Source organism: Nipponia nippon, unplaced genomic scaffold (assembly GCF_047370975.1).
Source record: "Nipponia nippon isolate SJK-2023a ecotype South Korea unplaced genomic scaffold, ASM4737097v1 scaffold_6, whole genome shotgun sequence".
Classification (NCBI taxonomy): Eukaryota; Metazoa; Chordata; class Aves; order Pelecaniformes; family Threskiornithidae; genus Nipponia; species Nipponia nippon.
Window position 1 is genome coordinate 52,809,572 of NW_028262380.1, and position 27,246 is coordinate 52,836,817.

At 40.5% G+C, this 27,246-nt stretch overlaps 1 protein-coding gene across 5 annotated transcripts in view; it reads left to right on the forward strand.

Annotated features, from left to right (window-relative positions):
• Positions 1-7,399: 7,399 nt before the first annotated feature.
• SMARCAD1 (SNF2 related chromatin remodeling ATPase with DExD box 1) overlaps positions 7,400-27,246 on the forward strand; it is a 43,875-nt gene continuing 24,028 nt past the window's right edge. For 2 of the 5 annotated variants that reach the window (XM_087736275.1, XM_087736278.1), the window contains exons 1-7: positions 7,401-7,612; positions 7,897-8,155; positions 8,307-8,387; positions 17,917-18,091; positions 21,348-21,525; positions 22,126-22,189; positions 26,442-26,530. In XM_087736275.1, coding sequence (XP_087592401.1) covers positions 7,954-8,155; positions 8,307-8,387; positions 17,917-18,091; positions 21,348-21,525; positions 22,126-22,189; positions 26,442-26,530 — 789 coding nt within the window. In that variant the 5' untranslated portion in view covers positions 7,401-7,612; positions 7,897-7,953. Of the gene's footprint in view, positions 7,613-7,896; positions 8,156-8,306; positions 8,388-17,916; positions 18,092-21,347; positions 21,526-22,125; positions 22,190-26,441; positions 26,531-27,246 lie in introns of all 5 variants that reach the window. The other 3 variants (XM_087736276.1, XM_087736277.1, XM_087736279.1) reach the window with 3 other exon arrangements.

A 27,246-nucleotide genomic window follows, 5' to 3' on the forward strand; every position in this document is an offset into this window, starting at 1 on the left:
AAAAGTCCTTCTAAGGTTCTAAGGTTCATTGTGGGTCCATTCTCAGCTTTACCGACAGCAGCTTAAGCTCACTGCCATAGCATCATCCTGTGGTCATCTGGTGGAATCAAACCCTAAGCACATGCCTGGGTTTTTTAGACATGTCAAGTTTCTAGCAACCAAACAATTGAGGAACCATTATAGCAGGTTTTGTCATCTACAGATCTGTATTAAAAAAAATTTCCCCAGTTATTACAGCAGGTTTTGTCATACAAAGATCTATAATGTAAGAAATGTCCCTAGTTTTTAAAATAACATCTTAACCTCAGAATAGTCTTCAAAACGTAATCCAGTGTGCTTCCTGACCAGTGCTGTTTTAAAAATAATGGCAAGGCTTACTATTATACTGTGTATTTCACTAGTTAATAACACCAGCAATTACTTATAGGAATAAGACATGTATGTTCCTTCTTATTGTTCCAAAGGTCATATATTCAGCAGTTCAGGCAAAACTGGTTTTCATGAAACTGCATTTTCTTCAAATGTATTTAATTCCTTCAGTATTAAATAAACAGCAACCACTGCTTTCCTTTCTAGCGTAATTTTTGGACCCAATATTGATTCTATGCGCTTAGGATATGTAGGATGCCACTAAATCAGGGGTGTTGAGGGAAGGTAAATCATGCAGTAGATGATCATCCTTGACTATGCCCTATCAAGAATGTTTTAAATGATCTAAAGATAGTCTGCAGTCCTGTGGTGAACTCTGCATGGGCGATCTGCTGTGCACAAATGCAAGTACAGCAAGAGCAGAATGAAATGCGAAACTCCCCGATTGTTCCAATGAAACTGATATTCCAGCCTCAGACAGATTTATCTACAACTCAGCATGTGCTTGCAAGGAACAGATCTGGGCAGAAGAAAGTCCTCTGGTATAAACCATAGATTTAAATGTATTTCATGAAACTGAGCTTTTCATCAGGCAACGTACCAGGCTCATTCAGACTATTCTGCTTTCATTTCTTAGCACAAGAAGAACCGTCAACTATAATATCACAAGGTCCACACCTTCAAGAGGTACATAAAATGGAAGTGGTACCAATCTTTGTAGCTGCCGCTCACAATAAAATTGCTACTCCAACAGACAGGGAAAGCAGTAAAGTTTTGTTTTGGTTTTTTTTTCCCCTGGACTGAATTCCTGACTTAAGCAATTATTCCAGTGCTGGTATTGCCCACAGTTTAATTACTTTAAGATCATGAATGGACTTTGAGAAAATATATAGCACTTTAAAAGTAATAATCACATTTTTGTAAGCAAACAATTTATAAATGTCTCCATATTTAGATAAACTAAATGTTTTCAAAATCTTATTTCATAAGTAGAAAGTATTTCTGGGAAATAATTAGTGGAATTCTACTCTTTGTGCAATCAGCAATAGATTGGGCATTACTCCTTTGGATCAGTAGTATTCAGCATGCTTCAGGAGCAATTCCTGCTTTGTGTAGGAAACTTCATAAGAATCATATTACATATGAAGAGCAAGGTACAGAAACAATGAGGAAACCCTATGTAAGCATGCAGAAGCATTAACAGGTAATACCTGGCCAAAGAAGAACTCCCCTAATGTAGGTGTGATCTTGCTGTGTCCCTTCCAAGACCTTGCATATAAAGGCCAGAGGTGATGCCCCAGGAAAGCCTGACAGTGCAAATACTCTAGTTTGCACTCCGAACCATGGTATGCTATCATGACCCTGTAAGGTGTCAAGCGCTGATGCAACTTATCAGCACCTAAACAGTCCAGAAATGCCCTTTGGGCTTTCCTCTGAGATTGCTTTCGGAGAATAGCTCTGCTCCTTCCAAATACATGCCCAACCCTCTCTCATCAAAATGAAGTTAGTTTAGACAGAAAAAAAAAAAATCAGTTTGAATGGAAATGCCGAAGACTTGAAGTCTCCTAAGAGCTTAGAGAAAATATAGCACCTGCCTTCTATAATTATTATTGTAAATAATATTACTATAAATAAATAATTTCACAATTGTCAAAATGGCATCTTCAAATGACTGTACTTTACTCCAGGGGACTGTTTGACTGCTGTAACATTGAGCCCAGTTTCCTAAGGAGGACAAGCTTCCAATCAGGCAAACTATCCCTTCCTGCTCCGCACGAAATCTTCTGAAATGGACATCCGAATTTCAACCAGATTTGAAAGAGAAGCAGAAGTCCTCACAATAAGTAGAAGTTCCTTGCAAGTGAAACTCAGAGGGGACTAGGCAGAACTGTTGTGTTCCACAGTCAGTCGCTCAGCATCTGCAGCATGTGCTATGGTGAGGCAGCTCTCTTTGCTAGGTGAGGGTATCATGCGGGACTTCGGTGGGGAGCTGGGACACTAGGGAGAGAGGGAGAGAGGAGGAGCTGAAGGACAAAGACCTAAACTAATAGGAAACCAAGGTTCATTAACTCTACTGTTCCCAAATAAAGTTGTTTACCTTCTCATTGAGCCATTACAAAGTAAAACAATGACATACAAAGGAGCAGGACTACTTAAAATGCATGTAAGTCTTTGCAGGAGGGCAGCACAGCGTGGAAGGGCGGAAAGTTGTGCCTATTAGGCTTGAGCACGCTGCCATTTCCATCTCTGGAGAAATAATCACCATGTTTACTGGTGCAGAATCCACTTTTTGTATGATTAAGTAGGGAATCATACAGCATATTTCTTCCGGAGCATCGTGCTGGAAAACACATGACAATAAACCTCAAAATACTAAAAAAAATCAGTGGAAGTATCATAGATGTATAGTTTCTGACAAGACACAGCCATTTGAGAGCCAGCCAGTTTAAAAAATATGTTTAGCTTGATTTCTGAGAAAGCATTTGCCCAAGTGAATGAAATGGGTAACAAGCACAATGTCCTAAATTCTAGAGTCAGTTTTTCTCTCTTGTTTCTTAATCAAATACATACAAAACCAAAAAGCAATTGACTACTTCAGAGAAGTGGAGGAAATTAAAATAACTAAGATGTGTTTATTTTTTACAAGTAAAACAAAAAATTATTTTCTGTAAGATTAATCTTGAAATAATAGTGCTTGAAATAAACTACCTTAAATAACCTCAGATGAGAAAAAAGATACTGGAATAACACTTTCCTGGTAAACATGAACTACACTAGACACTTTTAAAGTATCTTCAGACACAAAAAAATGAGACTAAGGTAAAGTAATACCAATACAAAGCCAGTCATACTACAAAATCAGTCTTATCCTCTTATTCTTCCCCAAAGGGTGTTCCTTTTTATTGTCTGCTGAATAGAATAAGCTGTCTATTCAATGGACAATAAAAAGGAACACCCGCTTGGGTAAGAGAGAAAAGAGAGAGCTCTGGGACAGTTCCGACCTGAGGCCTTACTCTGTAATCACGGTGCAGCTCACACATCAAAATAGTTTGGATATTCATATATTTAGGTATGGTGAGGTTGCTACAGCAACGTCATGTACTACATACAACTCCCATCGCTTTTCCAGCTGCAGCTGAACTAGTTTCAACATTTTATGAGATTTTTCTTTCTTTTTTTTTTTTAATTTATGATCAAGTACAAACCCATCTGCATTTGACGGCTTGTCTTGTTGCTCACAATCCTATACAATATTTGGGGGCAAGCCCCAACAGATGTGCTATGAGGATCTATCTATGTCACAGACCCTGTTGTTTTTATACCACAGTACAACATCGGTGTGTTCTCACATTGTACTTGACGTAGACTTTCCCCCACACACTTTTTTTTTTTTAATACAAAATGACACCCCTACCAATATTCCTTGAAGTGACAAGGCATAAAAAGGGCATGAATCAAAGATGAAAGAACAATAGTTGAAACAAAAGAGACTTGTTGGGAATGGCTATAGACACATTTTGTCTTAGCTCATTGTTTATTAATGAACAACAATTTTACTAATACCTTGTCAATTTGTAGTGTAACCTAAAATGTGACTCTTTGTATCTGGACAGATTTAAACTATTATCATACCCTTAAAATTGAGTTTACTTCTACTAAAGATAATGCAAATTCAATTTGCAGCAATTTCAAAAAGAGTCATTTTAATCTGGTATTTTTGTTTTCTTTTGCTTCTCTCAGTGTTTGGGTCATTATTATATATCATGGCTCTATAAACCTTCATAATTATCTCAGAAGGCCTACATACCATCTGGTATGCTCCTCTTTATCACTGGCATAGCAACAAAACTGTAGTTTAAGTAAAAACAAGTCAAATTTAACAGCTCTAATGTTGCATGCAAAGCAATTCTGTATATAAATAGATTCTTTTCAAATTTCTGCTACCATTCGTCCAAAAAATCTCACAAATCAGCCTTCACAACAATAGCAGACAGCAATCTGTCAGTTCTCCAGAAAGCATGAGCTGTCTAACTGGTGTCATTAGCACCTCAAAAAAGGCATTTTGCCTGCCTTGCTTGCCAGGAATTCAAGATAGCTTGTTAATAATACTAATACCTACCAATTACCTACTCTTTTCAAGTTCAAAGCACTGTAAAAAACTGAAATAATCTGCTGCAGCATTTTCTAGGTTCATGCTAATTCCTGTTAACCCAATGCTTTTAAAATCTTACATGTTCTGGAGTGTTGAATGTAATCCCTTTCATTATCACTGTTTTTTTAGCTTGTACTTGCTTTCTCTCCCAAGTTCAGGAATTCATGTCTTTTTTTTTTTTCCCCAAGACTGGTTGTCCTGCCTGCCTTGTCGAGTCACAAATACAGACTGACCAGAGTGTATGCTCCCCTTTACACTTGCTTTCTCCAGTTTCAGCTTTCTTTTCTCGACTCCTCTATTTTTACTCTTTCAGCTTTTCAGCTTCACGGCCTATTTGTCTCTGTACGTTTACCATCATTGTTTGACTGTGTCCTCGAAGTCAGTCAAGCAAGGCGGCATAACGTCTATTGCACGTGTATTTTGTTATCCTCTCCTCATGGGAAGACCGGTCTAAGTCTTGTCAGGAGTTGTAAACTATAGATGTTTATATTTGTTGCTGTAAGTTTGTGTGAGGCAATCACATCAGAGATGCTAACACCAGTACTAATACTCTGCAAAGAAGCTGACGAGCTTTGCGATGGTTTATCAGGTCCCAGGAAGGAGCTAAACCCACGTGCTCAAGTGAAAGTGTCCTCATGGTCCATCTTTTTTCCTCCTATAACCCTCACCCAGCTTAGCTTCTGACGTATCTACAACCTGCTTTTTTCCCGTTTTTGGGGGTCACTTGCCTTTCAAGTGGGTGGAATTTCGAGTTGGTAGTAACACGACCCTGTGCTGTCCCTCTCCCCTTTTCAGACTGATCTGCTGTTTGCATTATTTATCTTAGATATGAGTTGCAAAGCAGAATTCTCCTATGAGTGCCCTAGACCAGTTGCCTTTTTATATGTCAACAGTGGCTCTAGCCCAGGCACTCATCCTTCTCCAGCACAATTTAGCCCTCCTCAGGGGATAACCTCAGGGGATAACCTCAGGTGACCCCTGCACCATCTACTGTTGCATCACCAGCCACATCTGCAAATCCACCTGTGCCTTGGCATCCATCTCTGGGGGGGAAATCTGTCTTCTGTTCAACTTACATGTTCAGCTGCAACTTATTATTTGAATTTGGGATTAACACAACGCATCTTCCAACCAACTTCAACTCATCTGCTATCCAAATATTAGATTAATATTTGGAGGCAAGGCATCTTCACTGACGCTTGATTTGGAAAGGGGTCCCTCCAAATCCTTTTGCTCCTCAAAGCTTATCTGCCTGTTCAGTACTGAGTTTTATTTTCTTGCTCTAGCGCAGACCAAAATGACAAACTGTTCTGTGGCAGCCCTGAGGCTGGAGTAAGAGGAGACACTACTGATAAGTAGGAGAGATGGGTTTGTCACTTTTATGTGCGAGGTGGAAATGCCTTTTGAAGCCCGTACCACTTCTCCTTGTCATTTGCCTGATGGAAAGGGCAGGAGAACTGGAATCAGGCACAAATGAGTCGAACCAGCTGCTCGTGCTGGGTGAAGGCAACTGTTGAGCACCACGATGTGTTGCAAAAGGCTCAGTGGCAAAGGGAGCACCAAACAATCTCCATGAGAGTCCCCTTCAGAAAACCAAACTTTATTATAATGATGATGGTGATTCAGTATGAGCGGCCAAGACCTAGATTTGCTGACTACTGGTGACAGAAACTAATTTTGATAGAAAGAAATTTCCAGGTAATGTATGTGTAGGTGGCATTTCTGGAAATACCTGGACCAGCTCCAGCTTTCAGGCTGTAGCAAGTTTGTCAGACAAAACGCTCAGCCCTGCCTCCGTGCAGCCTGTTAGTAAGTAATGCTGACAGCGGCACATAACCTAGTATGGCACAGCCACGACCCTCGCTCAGGCGTTTGGGCTACTACAATTTAAATGGCAAATAACGTCAATAGTGAAGGAGCCCTTCGTGAGCCCGGTGCTACAGAGCCGGCGTGACGGATGGGGAAGTGGCTTTTTTTCTGTTTTTCTGTTAGCTAGCATAGCCGCTCCAGAATGTTAATAGCTGCTGCACCTGGCTCCTCAGTATAATACTTATTCATTTCTGCCAGGCCTTACAGCACTTTATTTCACAGGTGGCTAGCATTTGAAGGGCAGACGTGCAAAGGTAGTTTCGGTATCTCTCTGCTGCTTACAGTATTGAAGGGCACCATTTCAGCCCCAGCAACGTCCTCAGCGCAATGCCAGCTAGGCCCACGAGCCGCTGCCTGCGCAGGCCACGCTGCCGGCGTGCTGCCGGCGCTCTGCCACCACGTGGCGTCAACTGACACCCAGAGCGAGGCAGCGGGTCCTGGCCCAAGACTTCCATGGGCGCGTTTTTTCCATCTAGCCCGCCAAAGGGACACAATGCTGCAAGCATGCTGAGGAGCCTAGGCTGAAAACCACCCTAAATCCTGCGTTTTACGGCTCCAGAGCTTTTATCATGGTCTTTTTGCCCAAACTTTTCAGCGTGGCGGGGGTGTGGTAGCAGAGGAATACACCACCACTTGGTACCAACATGGCGCTCATGCAGTACCAGCGGCTGGGCGCTGCAAACCCAGCGACAGGCAGGCCCCCAGGCGAGGCGCAGCCCCCGGCGGGGCAGGCCCAGCCGCCCTGACAGGACAGGGCCCGCCGCCGCCCCGCGGGAGCGCCCGCAGGAGGACGTGAGACCTCCGGGGACCCTGGGGCCGCCACAGGGGACAGCCCCGAGGCCCCGGCCCCCGCGGAGACCAACAGTCGCCCCGCGCGCGGGGAAAAAACCAGCGCGCGCCGGTCTCGAGGGAAAAGCCGCGAAGGCGCCGGCGCCCGCGCGCCCCGTCCGGGCGAGGTGATTGGTGGGGAGGCGGTGACGTCATAACCGAGCGCCGCCGCCACCGCGCGTCGATTCTGCAGGGAGCGGGCTGTTGCCGCCGCTACCGGGGAGTGTTGTGCTCCCCGCCGCCCGGGTCGCCGCCCGCCAGCCCCTCTCTCCCCTTCCCTCTGCGGCGGCGGCCGCCAGGTACCTCGGGGGCCGGCCCGGGCTGGCCGGCGTGGCTGCCGCTCCCGCCCGCGGCCCCCAGCGCCCCGCCGGTGTCGGCTCCGGTGCGCGGCAGGTGCGTGCGGGGCCCGTCGCGGGGGCCTGGGGGGTGCCGGCCGGCGGGGGGGGGGGGGTAAGGGGGCCGGGGGAGCGGGAGGGCGGGGGTGGGCAGGTGCCTCCCCGCTGCCTGACAGCGTCGCCGGGCTCCTGTTTCCGTGGGAACGGGGATGCGCGCTCGGGAGCGCCCGGCGGCGGGGCCCTCGGGCGGCTCCCGCGGCCGCCGGCCACTGCGCCGGTGTTTTCCTGAGCTGTGTCTGATGAGCCCTGCCGCCTCTTTCCTTTGCCTGGCTTTGCCCACAGAAACTGCCCCGGCGAGCCCGTCTCTTCTCCTGCAGACAGGCGCCGTAGGATAAGAGCATGAGTCTCTACAACTTGGACCGCTTTCGCTTTGAGAGGAAGAGAAAAAGCGTGGAGCAGGAAACGGCGTCTCCTTCGGCAGCCCAGGGGCAGGCAGCTCATTCTGCTGCAGCGGGTGGTGCTGCTGGAGGGGATGAGGATGAAGCCACCGATGACAGCAACAGGCCAGATACTCCAGCTTCGGATGTGACAGAGATAACTGGTGAGTCAGGTGTTTTGCATGTAGCATAAGAACAGTGTAAGCACTTCATTTCTAGAAATAAAATAATTGTTGTCTTTTTTTGTTTTTTTTTTTTTTTCCTTTTTGCTTATTTTACAAATGTGCTTTTCTATGCACACGTGTTTCATGGCAGTTTCCACAAAAGTGTTCTTATTTGTAGCGGTGCTTGCTGTAATTGAACCTGTGTGTTTACAGTCAAGTCGGAAACCTTCTTGTAAGTAAAGGTGAAATGATCTTTTTCAGTTGAGTAAACAAGCTACAATTTAAATGTTTAAAGTATATTATGCTTTCCTATTTACTAATTATCTTTACTGGTGCTTATTTTACACTAATATAGTATTTCGGGGTTTTCAAAGGAAAAAAAAAAAACGCTCTTAGTTGTCTGATAAATGAAACACAACATAGACTTAACTTTTTCACTAGAGTCCTAGGCTAATGCAATGTGGAATATCAGAGATAAAACTGAAAAGAAAGAAAACAGTTTCTTTTCAGTTGGGCCTGGTTTTGTAAAGAGCTTAGAAACCTGCTGCTGATTCTCACAAACTGATTGTGTTTATAGTTTTGTAGCAGTGTTTGTCCTCTGTTCTGGCAGTAGCTTGTGGTTTTCATGGAAATGTTGAAAAACTTGCTTGTGTAGTAATTTATTGGTTTGTTTGGCTGATACACTAGAGATGTGCTGTTTCTGTTTGGATCCATCAGTTAATATCTGTCAGGGCTCTCAACTGCATAATCACATTCACCAGTAGCTTTTCTGTTACTGAAGGAGTAAGAATGGAAGAACAAAAATTATGTGTTCCTGATTATTTTATACATTTCGGACATTCTGTATAACTTCTAATACAGATGTCAAGATACAAGTGTTATTGGAGAGATCAGACAAACTTTGACTATGCATTTAGTCAGTAATGGAGCAACAATATCAGTTGATGTTGTTTAACTACATTTCTTTTGCGTACAGCTTTCCCTTGGTGGAAGGCAGTTTATCATAGTACCTTATCTATGCGATAACACAGAACCTTTCATGTACAAGGAGGAGTTCCTTTTTTAAAGGTGAGCCAAATCAATATATAGTAGATTGATATTTACTATTCCATGGATTTTGGTTTTGTGCGGGTTGACTGTTTTCAGTTGACGGAAGTGCTCTCATATTTACATTAGTAAATATTAATTGGTGCTTTATGTTTAAAAAAATATAAAAAAATCTCTAAATCTTGGCTCAAGAGTTGCCAGTCTGGAGTTAAGTAGCCTGTCCACTAACAGAGAGGATATTTCGGTGTCAGGGAGAGCTTAACACAAGAAGCAAGCAACTGTTAGTTGTGGCTTCTGCATGTGTGTGCTTTGTAATGGATTGCATGAAAAAACTGGCACTGTGCGGAAGTGCACTTTGGAACAGGTGGTGTCTTCCTGTGTGTGATAAGTCACTGTCTTGAGCAGTGTAGGAGTTCTTGAAGGCAGGTACCCTTCTTGGATGGTGAACATAGATGTGAGGTAGTGGATGGTGCTGCTTGTTTTGTGGCTTCGTTTGTTTTTGTATTTTTTTTTTTTAATATATTATATTTTTTCCTTTAATCTGCCTGTGGACTTGACTTTGTCAGTGGAAGCATGTAGGTAGACCATAACTACCAAGGCTGACAAGCTTTGGAGCTTGTTGTTTTTCAAAATACTGGTCTCCCTTGGCTTATGTTCTACAGGGGTAGGACTGAGGAGGAGAAGGAATGTGATAGCCAATTTAGAGGCATGAATATGAGTTTAGACATGAGGTAATAAAAGGAAGGATGAAGGGCAGCCTAAAAGAGGAACTGCTGTGGAAGGCTAAGTAATTGTGAGAAAAACTAGTGGGAGATGATGGTAGCTACCAGTAAAACAGAGTAGAGTAGGAGTGCAGACAAAATTACAGCAAGTGGCCGACTTAAATAAGAGTCCATGGACACAGATACTGGTGTAGAACTGGGGTGCTAATTAACATTTGTAATTATTAGTACTTTGTATTTACATAATTCTTCAGCTTTCACAGATATTGAGTGTTTAAAGAAGATGGAGTGGTTTGGTGACTTTTTTCCACTTACTTGTGCATCGTTACATAACTCATTTAAAAGAATTAATTAACCATTTTAAAAATCAAATAACATTTTCTACATCTATAGAAGTTAACTGAAAATAAAACACTCAAATTTTGTCTGCAGGATATGAGGCACTTAAATGTAAAAGTGGAAACTAGATTTGATTAGCAGGTGCCTGTCCTTGCTTCCTAATTAGCGACAGGAAGACAGACGGTTTTTTGGGGTTTTTTTCTTGTCTTATGGAAAAAGTACAGAGATAACCAGCTTATGGCACTCTGTGCTCTCTCTACTGCTAAATACATAAGTCAAAGTATGGAGTTGTTTTGTACAAGAAGCAGTTTACACCAAGTTAACTAAAAATAACTTGCCCTCATGCTCAATAAATCATGTGAGGACAACAATTACTCATATTTCTTCTGAAGACAAACACAGTGGATTCACAAAATACTGGTAGGTGAAACTGGGGAAACAAGAGGACAGTGTTCTTTATTTCACTTACACGAACAAAAAAATTATTAAATAGCTGATGGCTTTTTTTACTGTTTGATTTGGTATCGTGCAATCATATTGTGCATGTAAAAAGAATTTTAAAATCAGACTTTTTCCTTCAGGAACGCAAATAGTTCAGTATAATTTCCTAGGGATTTCTTTGGATTTCTGTTTTGTCAAGTGTCCTGAAATATGCATCTAATGAAAAATATGATTGTTTTAATTTCATTCATCTTGGAGAAGATAGTCAGATGATGTCCGTTGTGTCATGAAACACCATTATCTTTTTAGCTTATTTTTTTTGTTTTGTTTTCCCATAACAAACCAATATTGGTAGATTGTTATGCACCCTGGGTATGTATGTATGTAATGCTTCTTGTTGCTTTGTATGGAACATGCATACCTTACGCTTTAATAAGCAGTTTGTAGTATGATGGCCAGAAGAATTGGTCGTCTTTATACACTTGTGTATATTCAAAATTATGCAGGCTTGCAGTGACTTTGCAGCCAAGTTGTAGGTGGTAGTTCTGAACATCGCTTAACTGAGGGGTAGAAACAAACTACGGGGGCAGTTATCAAATTATATTTGAAAAATACCTCTCTAAAGAGTTGGAAAAATGCATTGGAGTGGTTTACTACAATTTTCTGTAAAGATTAATATTACTTACTAAATAATATGCACATTTGGTTTCTATTAGTCTGTGAAGAAAACAGTGATGCTATCTTCTAAATTTTCAATTAGATGTTTTTAATTATGTAAGTAGCCTGATATGCTAAGGTAATGAGATTATTCCAATTGTAGAAATGCAGCAGAACTGTATTAGAACTATACAAATTAGAATAATTACAATCAGGAATTTCAAAATGAGATTTGTATTTAAAAAGCACACTTACAGAGCTTCAACAATGAATTGAAATAAAAGTTGTAGTTGAAATTAAACTACTATGTATAATCCTATTATTGATGGTTGATTTTGTTGATAACGTCTCTGTACAATTCAAATATATAACCCAAATGACTGTACTTTTGGGTTACGATGTTCAGAGTGTCACATCATTCACTTGCACTGGGACTGCTTTTTTTTGTTCTCATCTGTTGTCATTTTCTTTATGATCTGAGGAAGTCATGTCTTTTGCTTATGTCACAGTTAGTAGAGTATAATTCTACTTAAAGAAGTTCTGGAACAAAGTAATGACTGCGGTACCTAGTGAACTTTGCTGAGGATTCATGAGAAGATATATTGAAGTAATCATCATTTTAAAATGGTCTCTTTAAGAAGCACCTTAGAGTAACACTGATCTTTAGGATTATTTTAGCAAATGAAAAAGACTTTCCTTTGAAAATGGAAGATCAGTTAGCTTGTAGACTTGAGCAACACGTATTTGATACTGCTTTCCAAAACTGGGTGGAAATTACTTTCCATTTGACAGTGTTTGTTGTGCAGTGTCAGTAAATGTGGTAAGCCTCTAAGTATTACCTCAGTTTTGTTTTTATTTGGGAGAGAAGAGGCTGGCTTTCTCTGAGTGTGATGTATGGTTTGTGCAGGAGGTTATATTTAGAATTATAGGGCAATGTATTATGGCTCTGCACTAGGTATATGCTTCCTGAAAGACTCTAGTGAGTATGATTTAAAAAAAAAAAAAGTGAAGTTTTTTCAAGAGCAGTTGAAGTTGTGTGTTTACTGACTAAACTAAACAAAATATTTGCTCTAATATTATGAAAACAGTTGCATTTGACTACCTGTATCCATAACTTAACTCTGTCTCCATATGATCATGGACAGTTTGATCCCGTTATTCTCATGGAGTCTCTTTGTATGACAGCGAAAATCAGCTGTTGTTGGGTTTTGGTTTTGTTGTTTATGTCTCCAGTTAGGGAGACTTAAGTGTTTTTGTACTTATGGCCTTAGAGTCAAACACTCGTTTTATGATTGCAGGCATTCCTTAATAGTCCTTTTAAACCGCCTATAATCAGGAAATTCTGCCTCCAGTAATTACATGCTGTGGCAATAACTGTTTCATCTGTTACTACCCTACAAGGTTATAATTTGCTCTAAATATGAGGACTTCTTATTACATATGTGATTTCTGCTCCCCCTCCCCCCATTAATAAGGGATTCTGTTCAGTGGAATAGGTGGAGGGGAGGGGAGAAGGTAATACTGCTTCTTTTTGAGAGGGAAAACGCTTTTTCCAGGCAACTCAGCATTTCATAGGTATAGGAGTTAGGAGTTGCTATGAAGACTGGACAGTGATTGGTATTTAAAGTAAAAATAAAATGAGAAGTCACCAAGTGAAACAGTAAATACTCTTGTTATTTAACCTCTTCCAAGGTTTATATTATAAAGAATAAAACTATTTTTAAGACAGTGTTATTTTTGTAAACTTTCCTTGCCCTTTTTTTTTTTTTAATGCAGTAAGGATGCTTCTTAGCAAAGCTGTCATGAGTACCTGTCATTTGCGTGTTGTGCTACTTGCAGAAGGAATATGTTTGGAATATAGGCTAACCTACAAGGCAAAGATTATGAAAACTGGCTCAATCAATTCTGTTAATTCAGTAGAGATGTGAACTTCTCATGTTTCTTATAGACCTGTTTTGATATTTCCATTCACATCTTCTTATGCATCCCGTATTTCTGTCCTATTGTGATAGCCCTTGCTCAGCTAGCCCAACCTTGTAACCTTCAGAATTTTTCTGCTTTATTTTTCTTTGCTAGAGAGGAATTCCTGAAATAAATTTGCCCACATCTTAACGTTTAAATGTAATAAAAATGTTTGATACCGTCCCAAAGGTCTCTTTTGCTCTTCTCCTGTATTCATCTTAAAATTTATACAGTTTTCAGGTAAAGCAAATCAACTGTGTCAAGGACAACACATGTCCTTTCAAACAGGGATAGATAGAAGAAGGTACTGCTGAGGAACTTTCTACTGCCAACATGTTGGTCTTGGTTGCAGGGAGGCCTGTCTTAGGACAGTATGTTACTGCTTCAGAACTAGTAATTTTTAGGCCTTCCTAAGTTTACACACGTATGGGCTTTTCAAGATAACAAGATTACTTTGCAAAGTGAGACTTTTGCCTCTTGTAAAAATCATTACCGTAATCCTCTTATCGTGTTTTGAAAGTAATAGAAAAGGTTTAGGTTTTTATGATAACTCAATTAAAATTGAGGCCTTTTATCACAGATGAAGGGATTAGACACCATGTAGCTCAGTTCTGCATTTGATTACCCAATGAATTTGTTCTAGCCTCTTTCTATGTCTAGTCTCTGCTGGCAAACCAGCTTTGAAGAATGGCATTATGCGCTGTAGTAACTTGAATCAGCAAGTTTCTGGGTTAGTGAACGGAGGCAGAAGAAACTGCCTTTAATTCCAGATGAAATTATGGTTCCAGAGTTAGCAGCTGAGAAAGCACCACTGGTGTTTGGATTATAGGAACGTGAGTTTTAAGAAAGGATTGAGGCGCTAGAGGGGAGAGGATGGCCACGATGCTGTATTTGCATTATGAGGATGTAAAATCCTTTTATATGAGGACTTACACTGACAGTTGTATCATTAAAACTTAACTCTCCCGGGAGTTTTGTCGCTGACTGTCCTGCACCTTCCCTGTGTAATTGTTTTGGTCTGTTTTCTTATTCATGATTCAAAGCTCTTGGTGTAGGAAATGAGTGTGGAGATTTTTTTCGCCCATCCACCACCCCAATTCAGAGTATATTACTGACTGTTGTCCTGCACTGAGGCTCTTAATAAACCATAGCTATTCTTTCTCTAATTTTGGGGTCTCTTCCATCTGTTCTGTCTTGCTCTGTGTTCTCACCCATCTTCTTACAACATAAATCAGATACTGTCAGCAGTGGGGAGCTCCTGTTTGTTCAATACCAGCCACATAGGTGGGATTTGCTGTGTCGTGTCATGGGGTAAAAGGCTCATCTTCGCGCAGAGGCAGAGTGGCAGGTGGGGGAGCGTGAATAACCTAATTGGAGGAATGGCCCCTGCCCTGGCTTCTCCCAAGGCTGACACAGGAGGGCCGTCAGCCCCATGAGTTGAGGGTGATGCCCATCACCGTCAGTCAACAGCAGGGCTGTTGGGAACACCGCTCAGGCTGAGGGGAGTTGCTGCCTTTGGGGGTATGGGACTTATTGTGAGAGGCAAGTAAGAGCTTTTCTGGTTTGTACAAAACTTGCTATGGGATGTTTAAGGGGAGGAACCACAGGTGGGGAAGGGTAGGGATCAGAGTGGTTTGAAGAGGAACAAGTGTGGGGAGAATAGATGGATAAGGGGGTAGTTGCTTACATGTAGACAGGTCAGTATACTTGTCTGTCCATGCCCTGTTCGTGATCACCGTGGTTGGTCCTGCCTTGTTGTGAAAATCCTCTTCCAGCTACTTCCCCGGGTGAGGGGAATCAGTTCTGTGTGCACGGGTGTTTAAGTGCTAGCGGCTGGAGTGAGGGCCAGGGGTCACAGGGGCCCATGTGTCTGGGGTGCCAGCAGCTGGAGGGACCAAAGCGAGCGGAAAATCAAGTGACAGCCATCGTGGGTCACGGAGGCCTGCGTGTCTGGTGCCGCGCCCCTGCGGAGGGAGTCGGGGTACCAGGGGATGAGCCGGCAAGCAGGCGAAGCAGCCTGGGAAGCCAGGGAGGGACCAGAGGGTCTGAGTCGCCTATTTGTGTGTGGGACAACCTGAGACGAGGGGACCCGGTGCCAGCCGCTGGGTAGAGGGCGGAGAGATTCACGGCGTGTGTGTCTGCGAGCCTGCGCAAGGGGGTCTGTGCTGGCAGCCGGAGCGGGGTGCAGGCCCTGGGGGCGCCGGTGCCAGCAAGTGAGGAGACTGATGCTCCATCCTGAGTGGACTGGGTGTCCAAGGCCAGCGACTGGAAGGGTCCTCGGGGCAGGGTTGGAGTGGCAGCAGGAGCAGATAGGAGGTAAAACTTGTCCGTCACCTGGGAAACAGATTCTTCTTTGGCACAAAAGACAGACAAACCTCTTCTTATGAAAGCTGGTCAGTAAGAAATATGGAAATGACAGATTAGAGAGGCTTTTAGATGGAAATTAAAACATGGGGTTCTCTGCTGAAACAGAATGCCAAAACGAGGCAATTCTTACTTGTTATAACTAACTCTCTGACAGACCGTGATGTTCTTTCGTAAATTAAAAGCTGAGATGACGATAATTACTTGCTCTTCCTTCTTATCACTCCTCTGTTTCCAAACTGATCGACCAATGACTGGTTAGAAGTGTGTTTCATATTTTCAATAGGATTTTCCCTAAGGTCATCTAAAGACTTAAGGCTTCAACGATTGCTTTTTTGAACTGTCATTGAACCCTTATTTACATTTCCTCATGGATATTAAACAAGTTTGAGTTACGCTCACTCCCATCCCTTTAACCAGTGTTAAACTCCATTTTCAAGTTATCCCTTTTCAGTAGTGCTCTATGTAACATTTGGTACCGTATTTTTTTTAGTTTATTGGGTACTTTTCCCTTTCAAAGCCAGTATCACCTGGTGGTTTCCTGTGTCAGCAAATTGCTTGTACTTTTAGGATTTACCGTTGTTTCCATCAAATGGTGCCACAGTGAGTTATTTTAAATTTATTTTCTGCAAGATTGCTTTCATACAGCAAATGTTCTCTGCAGCTGTTACGTTCTCTGCTCCATGTGTTCTTCTTCCTCTCTACAGTCATGCCTCCGGGGTCTGTAATTTGTCTGGTCTTAAACAAAATGACTCAGCTTACCAACTATTCTTTCTTTGCAGCACTGGCTGTTTTTACAGTGGTAAAGTGGTAGAAAGGAATCAAGTCTTGAGTGCATGAGACTGCTGTACTAGGTCAGGCTACGTACAGTTCTTGGCTCATACCTTTTGTAAAACGCCTTGAGTGCTTTTCTGCAATTACTGGCAGGAAATAGCATGCTTAAGAAGTGGCAATTGTGTCCAAGTATTTAGTTCTATTTCATGCAGGTTTAAAGACAGATGAGCTAGAAGCTGCACGTTCAAGTCCACGTGTATCAACTAAAAATTGCATTTTTTCCTTAGGGTTTTCTAAAGATGGTAGCAGAACAGTTCTGGCCTCCATAGGCAATGGATAGAACCATGTGTTTTGCTTTGCCCAGGCTTATATGGGAGCATCAGAGTTTTAGTTAGAACCACCTTGAAACACACAATATATGCAGTTAGAGCATACTGTGTCTTAGCTGCATTTGGTACTGTGCTGAAAGAGGGCGACAGGGCAAAGTCTAATAAAGTGTAGGCTGTCTCATTTTGTTGTAGTGTTCTAATCCTCTTTTCACTTCAGGTTCAAGACCTATTTTGCATGTCTTTGTGTAGATTTCCCTGTGTGGTCATGTTTTCCCCATCTAAGTAGGTGCATGGAGTTGGTTTCAGGTGTAGCTGACATTGGGGGACTTAGTCATGCATTATTCATGACTAAGTCAGGAATTATATAAATAGACTGGCTGCTTGTGCTTTTGGTTGTCTTACAAGCATGTTCAGAACTGAAAAGTTAATACGTGCTAATGCACGCATAGTGGGTCAATTTTGCAAGTGTAATTGAAGGTAGTATATGATTGGTGAGATGTCTTCACAGTGACATATTGTGATTATGTATGGATTCTGTATATCCTGATGCTTTGTATATAACACAAAGCATCCTTCCATATGCTAAGTTTCCTTGTTAAGAATCATCTGGAACATAATGTGAAAAAGACTGGCTAAATAGATTATACCTCTATAGGAGTTGCAACTTACCTGTCAAGTTCCTTGGTGTAGCTTCCTAGTTTTCTGCAGTATAACACTGACGTTTCCTTTCTGAAAAGCTATCAAGACAAGCAGATTATAAATCAGCCATCAGATACACACATTCTATCCATGTCCTGATCAGCCTGGAAAGAGTTCAGAGGATTTTGCTGATTATCCATTTTTCCAAAAATAAAAATGTATTTATAAGTAGCTATTAACCTAAAATACATGATCTTTTAAACTTTGTGGTATAAAAGTTATTTGTTTGATGTAAGAGGGCTGAGGATCTTTTGCCAGGTAAGTTACCACTTTAAGGAATACAGTTCACAGGAATTTTCCATGCATAAGGATGCGAGTTCTGTTTAAATGGGTGCTGTACATAAGGAAGAAATTGTAGCTATCTGATGCTTTTAAGTACAGATGTCATTGTTTCCTATCTTTTCTCCTATTGAAATGGCTTGCACAGGGTACTCCACCATCCCAGAAACTCCTGAAGCCAAGAGGACAAGGAAACGATCTTGTTTCAAGCATCGAAGAGGGGTACAGTTCCTAGATGTGTCTTCAGACAGCGAAGATGAAGAACCAAGAAACTTCAGTGCTGCAAAAGAAAACAGGGCTCCAAGAAGAGATGCAGTTGTCATGTATGTGTTAAACCAGTTTTCTGTAATGTTTGTGCAATGTGATGTGATGTTCTAAATTGAAATACTGAATTGAAAATCAGAGGCTAGGTTCTGGTTTACTGGTTTGTGACTTACCTGCCCCGAGCTAAACTTCAGTGGATTTCTAGGGAAGAAGAATCCAGCTCTTAAGCCATTTTCTCAGAAGAGACACTTATAAGGGAGGAGTTCTGTGATGTTGAATGATACATGTGATGTTCATTATAGGTTTGTGCGTTTGCCACTCTGAAATCCTTTTAATGGCACTTGGAAGCCTAACCATAAAATACTTGCTTTATTAGTTTGAAACTACATTGGAGTTGATTTTAGCTTGCTTAATTTTTTTTATGAAACCATAGTGGACAGGAAAGCAAGAAGAGATTTAGTGTGTAGTATTAGAGTTCCTGACCTAAAACTAAGTATTATTAGCATCATGTGTTTGCTATGCCTAGTGAAAACTTTTTTAGTGATTTGGAAACTTTTATTTTTTTAATAAGTTTGGAGAGAAGAGAATAGTGTGCAAGAGTCACTTGTGTGGGTGCTAGAAAGGCAGCATTGAGAGTGCAGGAGAGACAAGATGTAGACAGACATCTCACTCAACCAGTTGGAATGGTTTAAAGAAACCACTGCTGTTTATTACCTGCTAGTTACATGTCTGTGTGACCAAAATGTGGTAATTTTCTGTGCCCCTTAACTGTTCTTGTACTAAGCAAAACAAGATGGCTTAACCTGCTTTTTTCATAGTCTGGCTGAACTAATATGCAGCAAACTTTTATGGGAATAGTAACCTTAACAGGTGTAGCCTCTTGGCCGATTTTCAGTCCTTACACAGAGTATGGAGTTACTGGAGCTTGTCAGCAGAAATGAAATAATGCTTTTCTCTGCTGCTATTATCTGAAATTCTTGATTTTTTTTTTTTTATGCATCTTCCCTGAAGTTTCAACTTAAGGCAGATACTTGGTAAGAAAAAAATATTTCATAGTTAGCAGAGCGAACATATGTTTCTGTCTATGGTTTAAGTTGTAGATTGTGCAAGGATATAGAAAAGGCAAGCTGGTTGCATGCACCGAATTGGCTTGTGCACAGTCTGTGTAAACATAGTTACACTGCTTCTGGGATCAACCCGATTTGGAAGCAGTACAGGCAGTTTTGTACCATGTGGAGCCGACGCTAATAAGCCATGCAGGATCCAGCTTGCAGAGCCACAGCTTGCTGTTTCTATACTGTATTCCGCTTACTGGGAGTGAGAGAGAGACAGCAAATGGGTTTGATGAACATAAGCTATATCCTCTTGTACCCGTCTTGTGCAGCTGTTGGTCTCTTATGCACCAGGCACCCCAGTGCCCGGCCCTTTGGCACGGGGCGTTCGCTCAGGTGCTGATTGATGTGTACTGAACCCACTAAGCTGTCTCACCAGTGGCGTTCTGGTTGAGCTAATAAATGAATTGAGAGGATGGTGGGAGTTAGCTTGGATCTGGCCAGGCTTATGAGCTCTGGCTTGTGCTGAATTGAGCCTAGCTTTGCACAGAAACAGTCAATCGAGTGTCTTTGCACTGTGCATTTTAGTGCATGTGTTACTTGGTGTTTGCAGGTTTTGTGAATTTTTTTCTTTTTGCAGGGTATCCCAGCCCCTCTTATGCTGGGTAAGGGATAGAGCAGAAAGCAGAAATTTCAGAGCAGAAAGCACGTCATTCCTAAAAGGAGGCGTGCTGCAAGCTTCGCTACTAGAGTCGCTGTCTGGGCTCTTGGAAAAAAGCACAACTCTAACACAAGGTTTTGTGGGTTGGAGTCATACTCGTTTAGCAGTTAAATGACTGTTTCTTCATGCCTGATAAGAATGTGATTATACAGAGAGGACAAGATTTATATTTGCCTCTCTGGCTTTGTTGACAAGTATTAAATGTTAATCCCCCATAAGAAAGGCTAGGGTAATTGCAGCGTTACCGTTTCCATTAGGATTGATTCTTTATAAACTGCATTTAAAAAAGAAAAACTTTTTTCCTTATCAAGGCTTAAAAGATCTGAAATGCACTAATAGAATTCTAATATGCCATTTCACCAAGACTTTTTTTAAAGTGGATGCTGGATTCACCTTCTGAAGCTTACGACTAAATGGCTTGGTGGATTGAAGAGGAATTTGGGTTATTTTTTGTTTTGAGGATTTTTTTTTTTTTTTTTTTTTTTTTTTTTTACTCTAAGAGGCACAACCAGAGAGTCCACGTGACTGTGTGTACCTTTTGAACAGGACAGGGAGAAAAGGATTATTTGGTGAACAGTTGGCTCAAAATAGTGTGTATCTTCTACGTAAGTGGCATGTTACTCCTTTTTCCAGAATTACATTGCAATCTGCCTGTTGCAACTGCTAAAGAAAGATATAGTGAGGAAAACCAGGTTTTTTAGTCTTTTACCTATATCTGTGTAAAGAGACCTGCAAGCAAGCCTTTCTGATGGTGAAGTCTCTATGAAATGGCGAGCTCTGTACAGTTTAATCAATTTTCATTCAGGAAAGGAGATTTTTGTGTGTCTATGGAGGGCAGTAGGACGGGAGACTTGTGCTTACGTTCAGTCTTGTCTGTGCAACTGAATATCATGAAAAATATATAGGGATTGCTTTTCCTGCAGCTTAGCTCTAATAATAAATCTTCCAGTAAATTCAGGACTTTGCTTTTTTCAGAAAGTTTTTTCCCATATTTAGATGTTTAAGATGCCACATGAGGATCTTTGAATTTTCTTTCTCAATGAGCTGAGAACTAGGACAGAGAGTTGATACTGCACCTGGAAAGTTTTTACAAAGAACTTAGCCACGTCTGTTTATCTGTTGGGCAGATAAATATTAGCAAGACTGTTTGAGACAAACTTGAGGTGGTCTGATGTAATTCAGGTAGCTGAAATGATGAAATGTACTAAGATGGTTGTTGCTAAATTGGCAAGTAACCTTTTATAGCACAATATAAGGATAAGTCATGGTATTTCCCTTGTCTGTTCCTCCTTTCTTCTTTCCTTTGCTAAGTTGAAATGTGTTTACTGCAAACAGAAGACTGTACTTAATCATATATGCTTTATTTTGTCCTCAGTAGGAGGTATCACTTTGGGTACAAGTTGATTCGGTGTTAACTGGATGCATCTAAACATATTTTGTGTGATCCTGTTTGTTTTGGTTTACTGTAACATTCTGGTAGTGTAAAACATTCATAAGCAAAAGTAAATCTTAATTCTTTTTCTCCTCCCCCATACATCGTAGTTCTGAACAGTCTGATGATGACGAGCAGCCAGAAGATGAACTACCCCAGTTGCCATATGTAAATGGTGGGGATCAGCTGCCAGCTGTGAAGAACGGTGTAGAGGAGGACATCAGAGACGCAAAGCTGCAAACACTGAAGGAACTTTTTCCCCAAAGAAGTGACCACGAATTACTACAAGTAATAACGCTCTGTTCTTTTAATTTATTTTGATGACTATTTTGTAGGCAGTATTCATGAGCCTCTGGCTTTATTAGAGGGAACAGCCTTAAATCTTATTAGCAAAAGGGTATATCAAAGTAATGTATTTTGGAGGAACTACAGCCACGTAACATTTCCATATACACATGCATACATACACAGACACGTATATATAAAAATGAATACACACACACACATGCGCACACACACACAGAGTGTATATATCTATATATATTAAAAAAAAAAAAACAACTTTATATTGACTCAGCACCAGTGAATTCCAGTGTATAGAAAATTTTTCTATTGTTTCTTTCTGACGTTTAATCTTAATTATAGGTGTCTTGGTTAATAACTGTTGATAACTGATGTTGTTGGAGTGCAGCTAACTGATTAAATGCAGAATGAGTGAAATCATTGCCGTCTTCTCCAGTAGATGAAACGTTGCACCCTTGCATTTATGAAATTTAATACTCAAAAGCCTTTAGTACTTCCAGTGATCCAAAAGAAAGTAGGTTTGAACTTACTATAATTTATTTTAATTATGCTGACACAACTTAGCAGTTGACTTTTTTTTTGCAGTTGATAGAATCAGCACGTACAATGGATGAAGCAATAGCTGCTGGTTTGAAGTTCAATGACGAAGGTACGTTTAACCAAAAAAAAAACCCCAAAAACCAAAAAAACCCCAAGCTTTAGAAGCTGTAGCTAATTCAGTGAAGTCAGCTTGGTTGAGAGGTATTTGAAAAATGGTAAAGCATATGCTAAAATTTACACTATTGTTTGTTTATTGTAATAACAAAACTGAAATTACAGGCTTTGCAAGGGGAAAGATGAAAAGAGGATGTGGACCAAAATCCAAAAATAGAACAAAAAAAGGGGAATTTGTTCTGTGAAGCTCAGGATTGCTTTACATGTGGGTCCTTAAGTGATTTCTGTTCTTGCTGGTTCCTTCTTTGTCCGGAAGTTGAGGCAAATAGTAATGGGTTAGCAATAATAATTCTAAATGTTGTAGGTGAGAAATCTGGTGGTATGGAAAAAACATACTGGACTAGGTAGCCACTCATAACTAATATTGTTTGTGTCAAGGCCTATCACAATTTTCTCTTCAGGTTAAATTCAGGACTTGCTTGCAATTCTGAATAAGACCTATTAGTCTTAAACATTAGACAAATCCTCACAGTTCTCTAGTAAAACATCCCCCAAACCATGACCCTTTATTTAGGGTTTTCTGTTCTGCATATGAATTTATGCAGTCTTGTGCTGTTATTTAAAAAAAACAAAAAATAAACCAACCAAAAACCAAGCCAAAACCCCAACCTGTGATGTAGGAGTGTGTAGAAAGTGATAAGCATGTATAAGGGTCATCATTCTTGGGCTTTGGGTTTGTTTCTTGACCTCGCCTAAGTCCAGGGTTAAATCTCTTGTCTTATATTAATCTTTTTGTCTGATTTACTGGGGTTGGTGGGGGAAGAGTGGAAGGTTGGTATGAATATTAACGTCATCATAAAAATCTGATCCGTTTCAGCAGTCTCCATGTGTTTGCAGTTCAGTTGTCCATGGTTCTCCTGAGAGATCTTCATGACTCGGATATGATGGAAAAAGCTTGATTATTTTAGTTGTTCTAAGTGGTCTTTTCATGCAGTATCCTATGGATTTAGAAGCAATATGTCTAGGAAGCTCATGTGCTGAGGGAGAACAGTTCTATTCCCTTTCTAAAGTAGAAGATTTTTTGCTAATTCAGTTCCCCCTGATTTTTATATACAACTGCAAAGATTTTTAACAATTTTTTCTTTTTTTACCCAAGCAGACCAACATTTTGAGGTTATCGCTGTGTGCATGATCAGTTTCTATAGATGGGTGGTCTTGGATGCCGGCAATAGAAAACTAAAGCTGGCATATTTTTGAGGGACACACCACTTCTGAGTGCTGCTACTCCTGGAAAATCCCTTCCTGGAAGACTATGATTCCTTTTCAAGAGTTTTGATTAATATTAAACCAATTTAAGCTAATATATATCCTTAAACTTTGTTGCAGTTCACAGTGTTTGAACTGAAACATTTTTATTTCTGGTATGTAGTCCCTGCCTTTTGGCCATTTTTATGTTGATCTAAGAATGTTGTTTCACATCCTTTTAATACGAGCCCACAGAAAAATCTTCTTGGCAGCAAAATTCTCACTAATCACAGCTGTTGTATAAAATATTTAGTTAGGTGTAAGCATGCCTGAAAGTGATGGTATAAATCACCTCATTGTGGACACATTTTTTAAAAATGGAGACATTACTGAACATCTGCTTATCTATGTCAATTTATGATATGCTTTACTTGTTGTGAAGTGTTGACTGTGTGAGAGGTCAGGGACAAGATACAGTTTTGTGAAGCTAAAAAAGTCTTTGCTAAAAAAGTGTGGCAGAGTCATCCTCAAATTTTTCCATCCTTTCAAAATGACAAAAACTTGTACTTATAGCTTGAATTCAGTAGTCGTATATAGCTAAAACAAGAAGTGTTGCAGATGACTTAGAGGTGTGAAGATTAAATGCGACATACTGAAAATATGTGTATGAATGAAAGATGTGAAGCTATAGTAATACCTGCTGCTTGTGATTTGTTTCTGGTGTTGTTTTCTGTACATATTGAAAACCATGAAATCGGTGAGGGTGCTTCTGAGCTGAAGCCTCATGTAAAACTGTCTGATGTTCACTGCTTTTTGAAGAGGCAGAAATGACTGTTTCTTTTGTAATGACATGGGAAGCCACAGTAATAAGGTTGGGTGTTTTTTTGTAGTGGTAGCAGCAAATAACAGTGGAAGTAATTACAGATGCCTCTCTAAATTTCAAAACCTTGGAGCTGCTTTTCTCATTGCTCGTTAATCATAAAATTTACAGAGAGAATAAGGATTCCTCTGGAAGGCCCAGTGTGCCCTGCCTCCGCTCCAAGGATGGTTCCCATCTGGCAGTAGTAGAGTTTCTTCATCCCCTCAGCCGTATGCTCCCTTAGCACAGGAAGGAATAATTAAGTGTACCTTGTAAAGTGAATGTTTTCAGAAAGCTGGGGGGTTTTTTTGTCATTTGCAGATGTGGTAAGTTTCAGAAGACCACAGGTTAATTTATAAATAATTATGTGTTGATAGGTTCCTGAGACCATGGTTATCCAAATCCTTTGCTACAGTTTAATTGCCTCTAAAATTGCTCACGGTAGGGCTGTCTGAATTCAAAGACTATTGAGTCATGAGCCCATGACTTCAAAGCAGGGAGATCTCCGAAATACTTTTATATGGAGTCCATGTATTTTTTAGGGCAAAGAGGTTTGCAGGGTCACTGCTCATATTCAGAATTATCCATCCTGAATGCAGTTTTAATTGAGCTAAAGCAGTAATAGCGTGAGGCCTCCATGACTTCTAGTGCTTTACCCAACAGCAGCCTGACAGCCCTTAGCTTTGATAACAAGATAAATGTGCATTTCTCAGACTTAAGCTAGTAGCATGGCTTTTCCTGGCAATAATGTTTAAACAAGGTTCTTGGGCAGAAAGGTCAAGGTCTGAATGGTGAAGGAGAGCTGCCTCCCCTCCACTGGCACATTCTCTGGATGCTTTGAACTGTGCCTCTGGTATATATTTATACCTATATATAAAAATATGTAGACTTTGAAAAAATCTTATCAGCGTTTTCTGGTATCTCTTGCCAGATCCTTCATTTAAGGAAGAATTGCTGATGCTTTACTTTTCTGCCTTTGGGATGTTTTAATGATTTTTTTTTTTTCTTTTTTAAATTTAAATGTCACGGCTCTGTTTATGTCAGAGAGAGTGAATGAGTCTAGTAGAAAATTTATTTTAAAGTATTTCCACACAAAATGTCTCTTTGTGCAAAGATGTGGCTCCTTAATTTTCCACAACTGAAACTATTTTCATCATCCAGGCAGTCTTTTGGATTGGAAAGCAAGCGTGCTTTTTGTATGTGTGTGTGTGCTTGTTCACGGGTCTCCTTTGGCAGTCTGGGAGGGGAGGCTATCCAGAGATGCTGGTATCAGACATCAGAGCTCTGCAGGCAGTTAGTCTTCCAGAAAAGACATAACTTGCAGTACTATTTCAGATCATGGACTAGGAATTTTTAAAATCATTTGGTCTGGTAACAGTTGCTGCTTCAAGCAAAGCTAATGTGCAGAAATAGTGGTAATGTGTTCTTGCCTTCATGAGCTGTGCATGACACCAGTCAGAAAATGTACCTGGCTGAGCAGGTCTTAATGCTAAGATGATAATCTCTTGATAATCACCAGGGCCCAAAGATACTCAGAAAGTTCTGGCTCATATGAACTATTCATAAGTAATATGGTTATCACTGATATTTAGTTATCACCAACTTAATATGCATAGTTTTCTTTAAGATATTTGTATTTAATGTTGAAAACTGTTTGGTGGTAACCTCTCTGGTGTGCACCACAGCCAGAAATCAGTCATCAGGACTTCCAGATTGGCAGTGATGTACACATTCCAGCTCACGACTGGGGTTCAGCCTTGGTTAAATACCAACTTTCCAAAAGCAGTCAGCTTCAATAGAAACAGACATATGTACATTTATGCAACTTTTGTGTAAAAACACTTAGCTTTTTTTTTTTAATAATTGCCATTTCAGTTGTTATATATGAGAGGTAATTGCTTGATTAATTGCCAAACTACTAAAGAAAACTTAGAGATAAATAAACATGTACTTTCAAGCAGCTGCTTTGCTTGAAGTTTTAATGTATCTGTAGACTATAATAGAAAACTATTATGGGGACTGGTAAACATCTTGCGCAGTTAATAAGTAGCTACTATAGTGTTGGTTTGAATGATCCTACTGTTCTGGGGTAAACTTAATGAAAGTAATTAATTCTTCTTTTCTGCCTCGATTCTTTTTAAAGCTGCCTCTCGTAAAAGGAAACTAAAAGGTTCTCCCACAAATTGCAAAAACAGAAGTGAGCAAGTCGCAAAAAAGCCAAAAGCTAATTATGTAAGTACTGTTTTTTCTCTCTGTGCATTGTAAAATAAGCGGAATTACCTGACTTGGTCAATGACAGTGATGTCATGAACTTGGTGTGTTTTATCAGAAAATCCAATTAGATTCAAATCTTGCTATCTGAATGAGGTTTTTCTACTTTCTCCTTGGCAATTCTGAATGGAATTACCTGCTTTGTTCTTTAGTGTTTGTGGATTTGTATCTCAATAGCCTGTTCACTGCTTTTGTGGAAGTGGTTGATGGCAGGTAGCAATATGTGAGGCACTGAGTACCATTCAGTTCTTGTGAGCATCAGTGGGAGTTACAGGCTATGAGTTACCTTGCTCCATCAGGTCATTCCTTATGTTTCCTCAAATAGGTGAAGTTCAACATCTGTTACTACTGTTCTTCTGTGTTATAGGAGTAATGTTGTTTACATATATATTTGAAACTGTGACTTAGGGAAATCTTTAAAAGGAATGAATTGGTTACTTTTAGAGGAATTATTACTTTGACCTCTGCTAATAAGTAGGAACTGTGTAATGATCCTGGTGCATTCAGGTTGTTATTTTGCAGATCGTATGCACAGTCTTACAGTACTGTCATGAGGCCAGCTCCCAGGCATCCCAGTAGATATCCTTGAAAACCACTTACGGTAGAGAAAGGGAGTTCTACAGTAAATACTGGAGGCTGGATGGAGGATGGTGACTATCCTTGTGTTGAAATTTAAC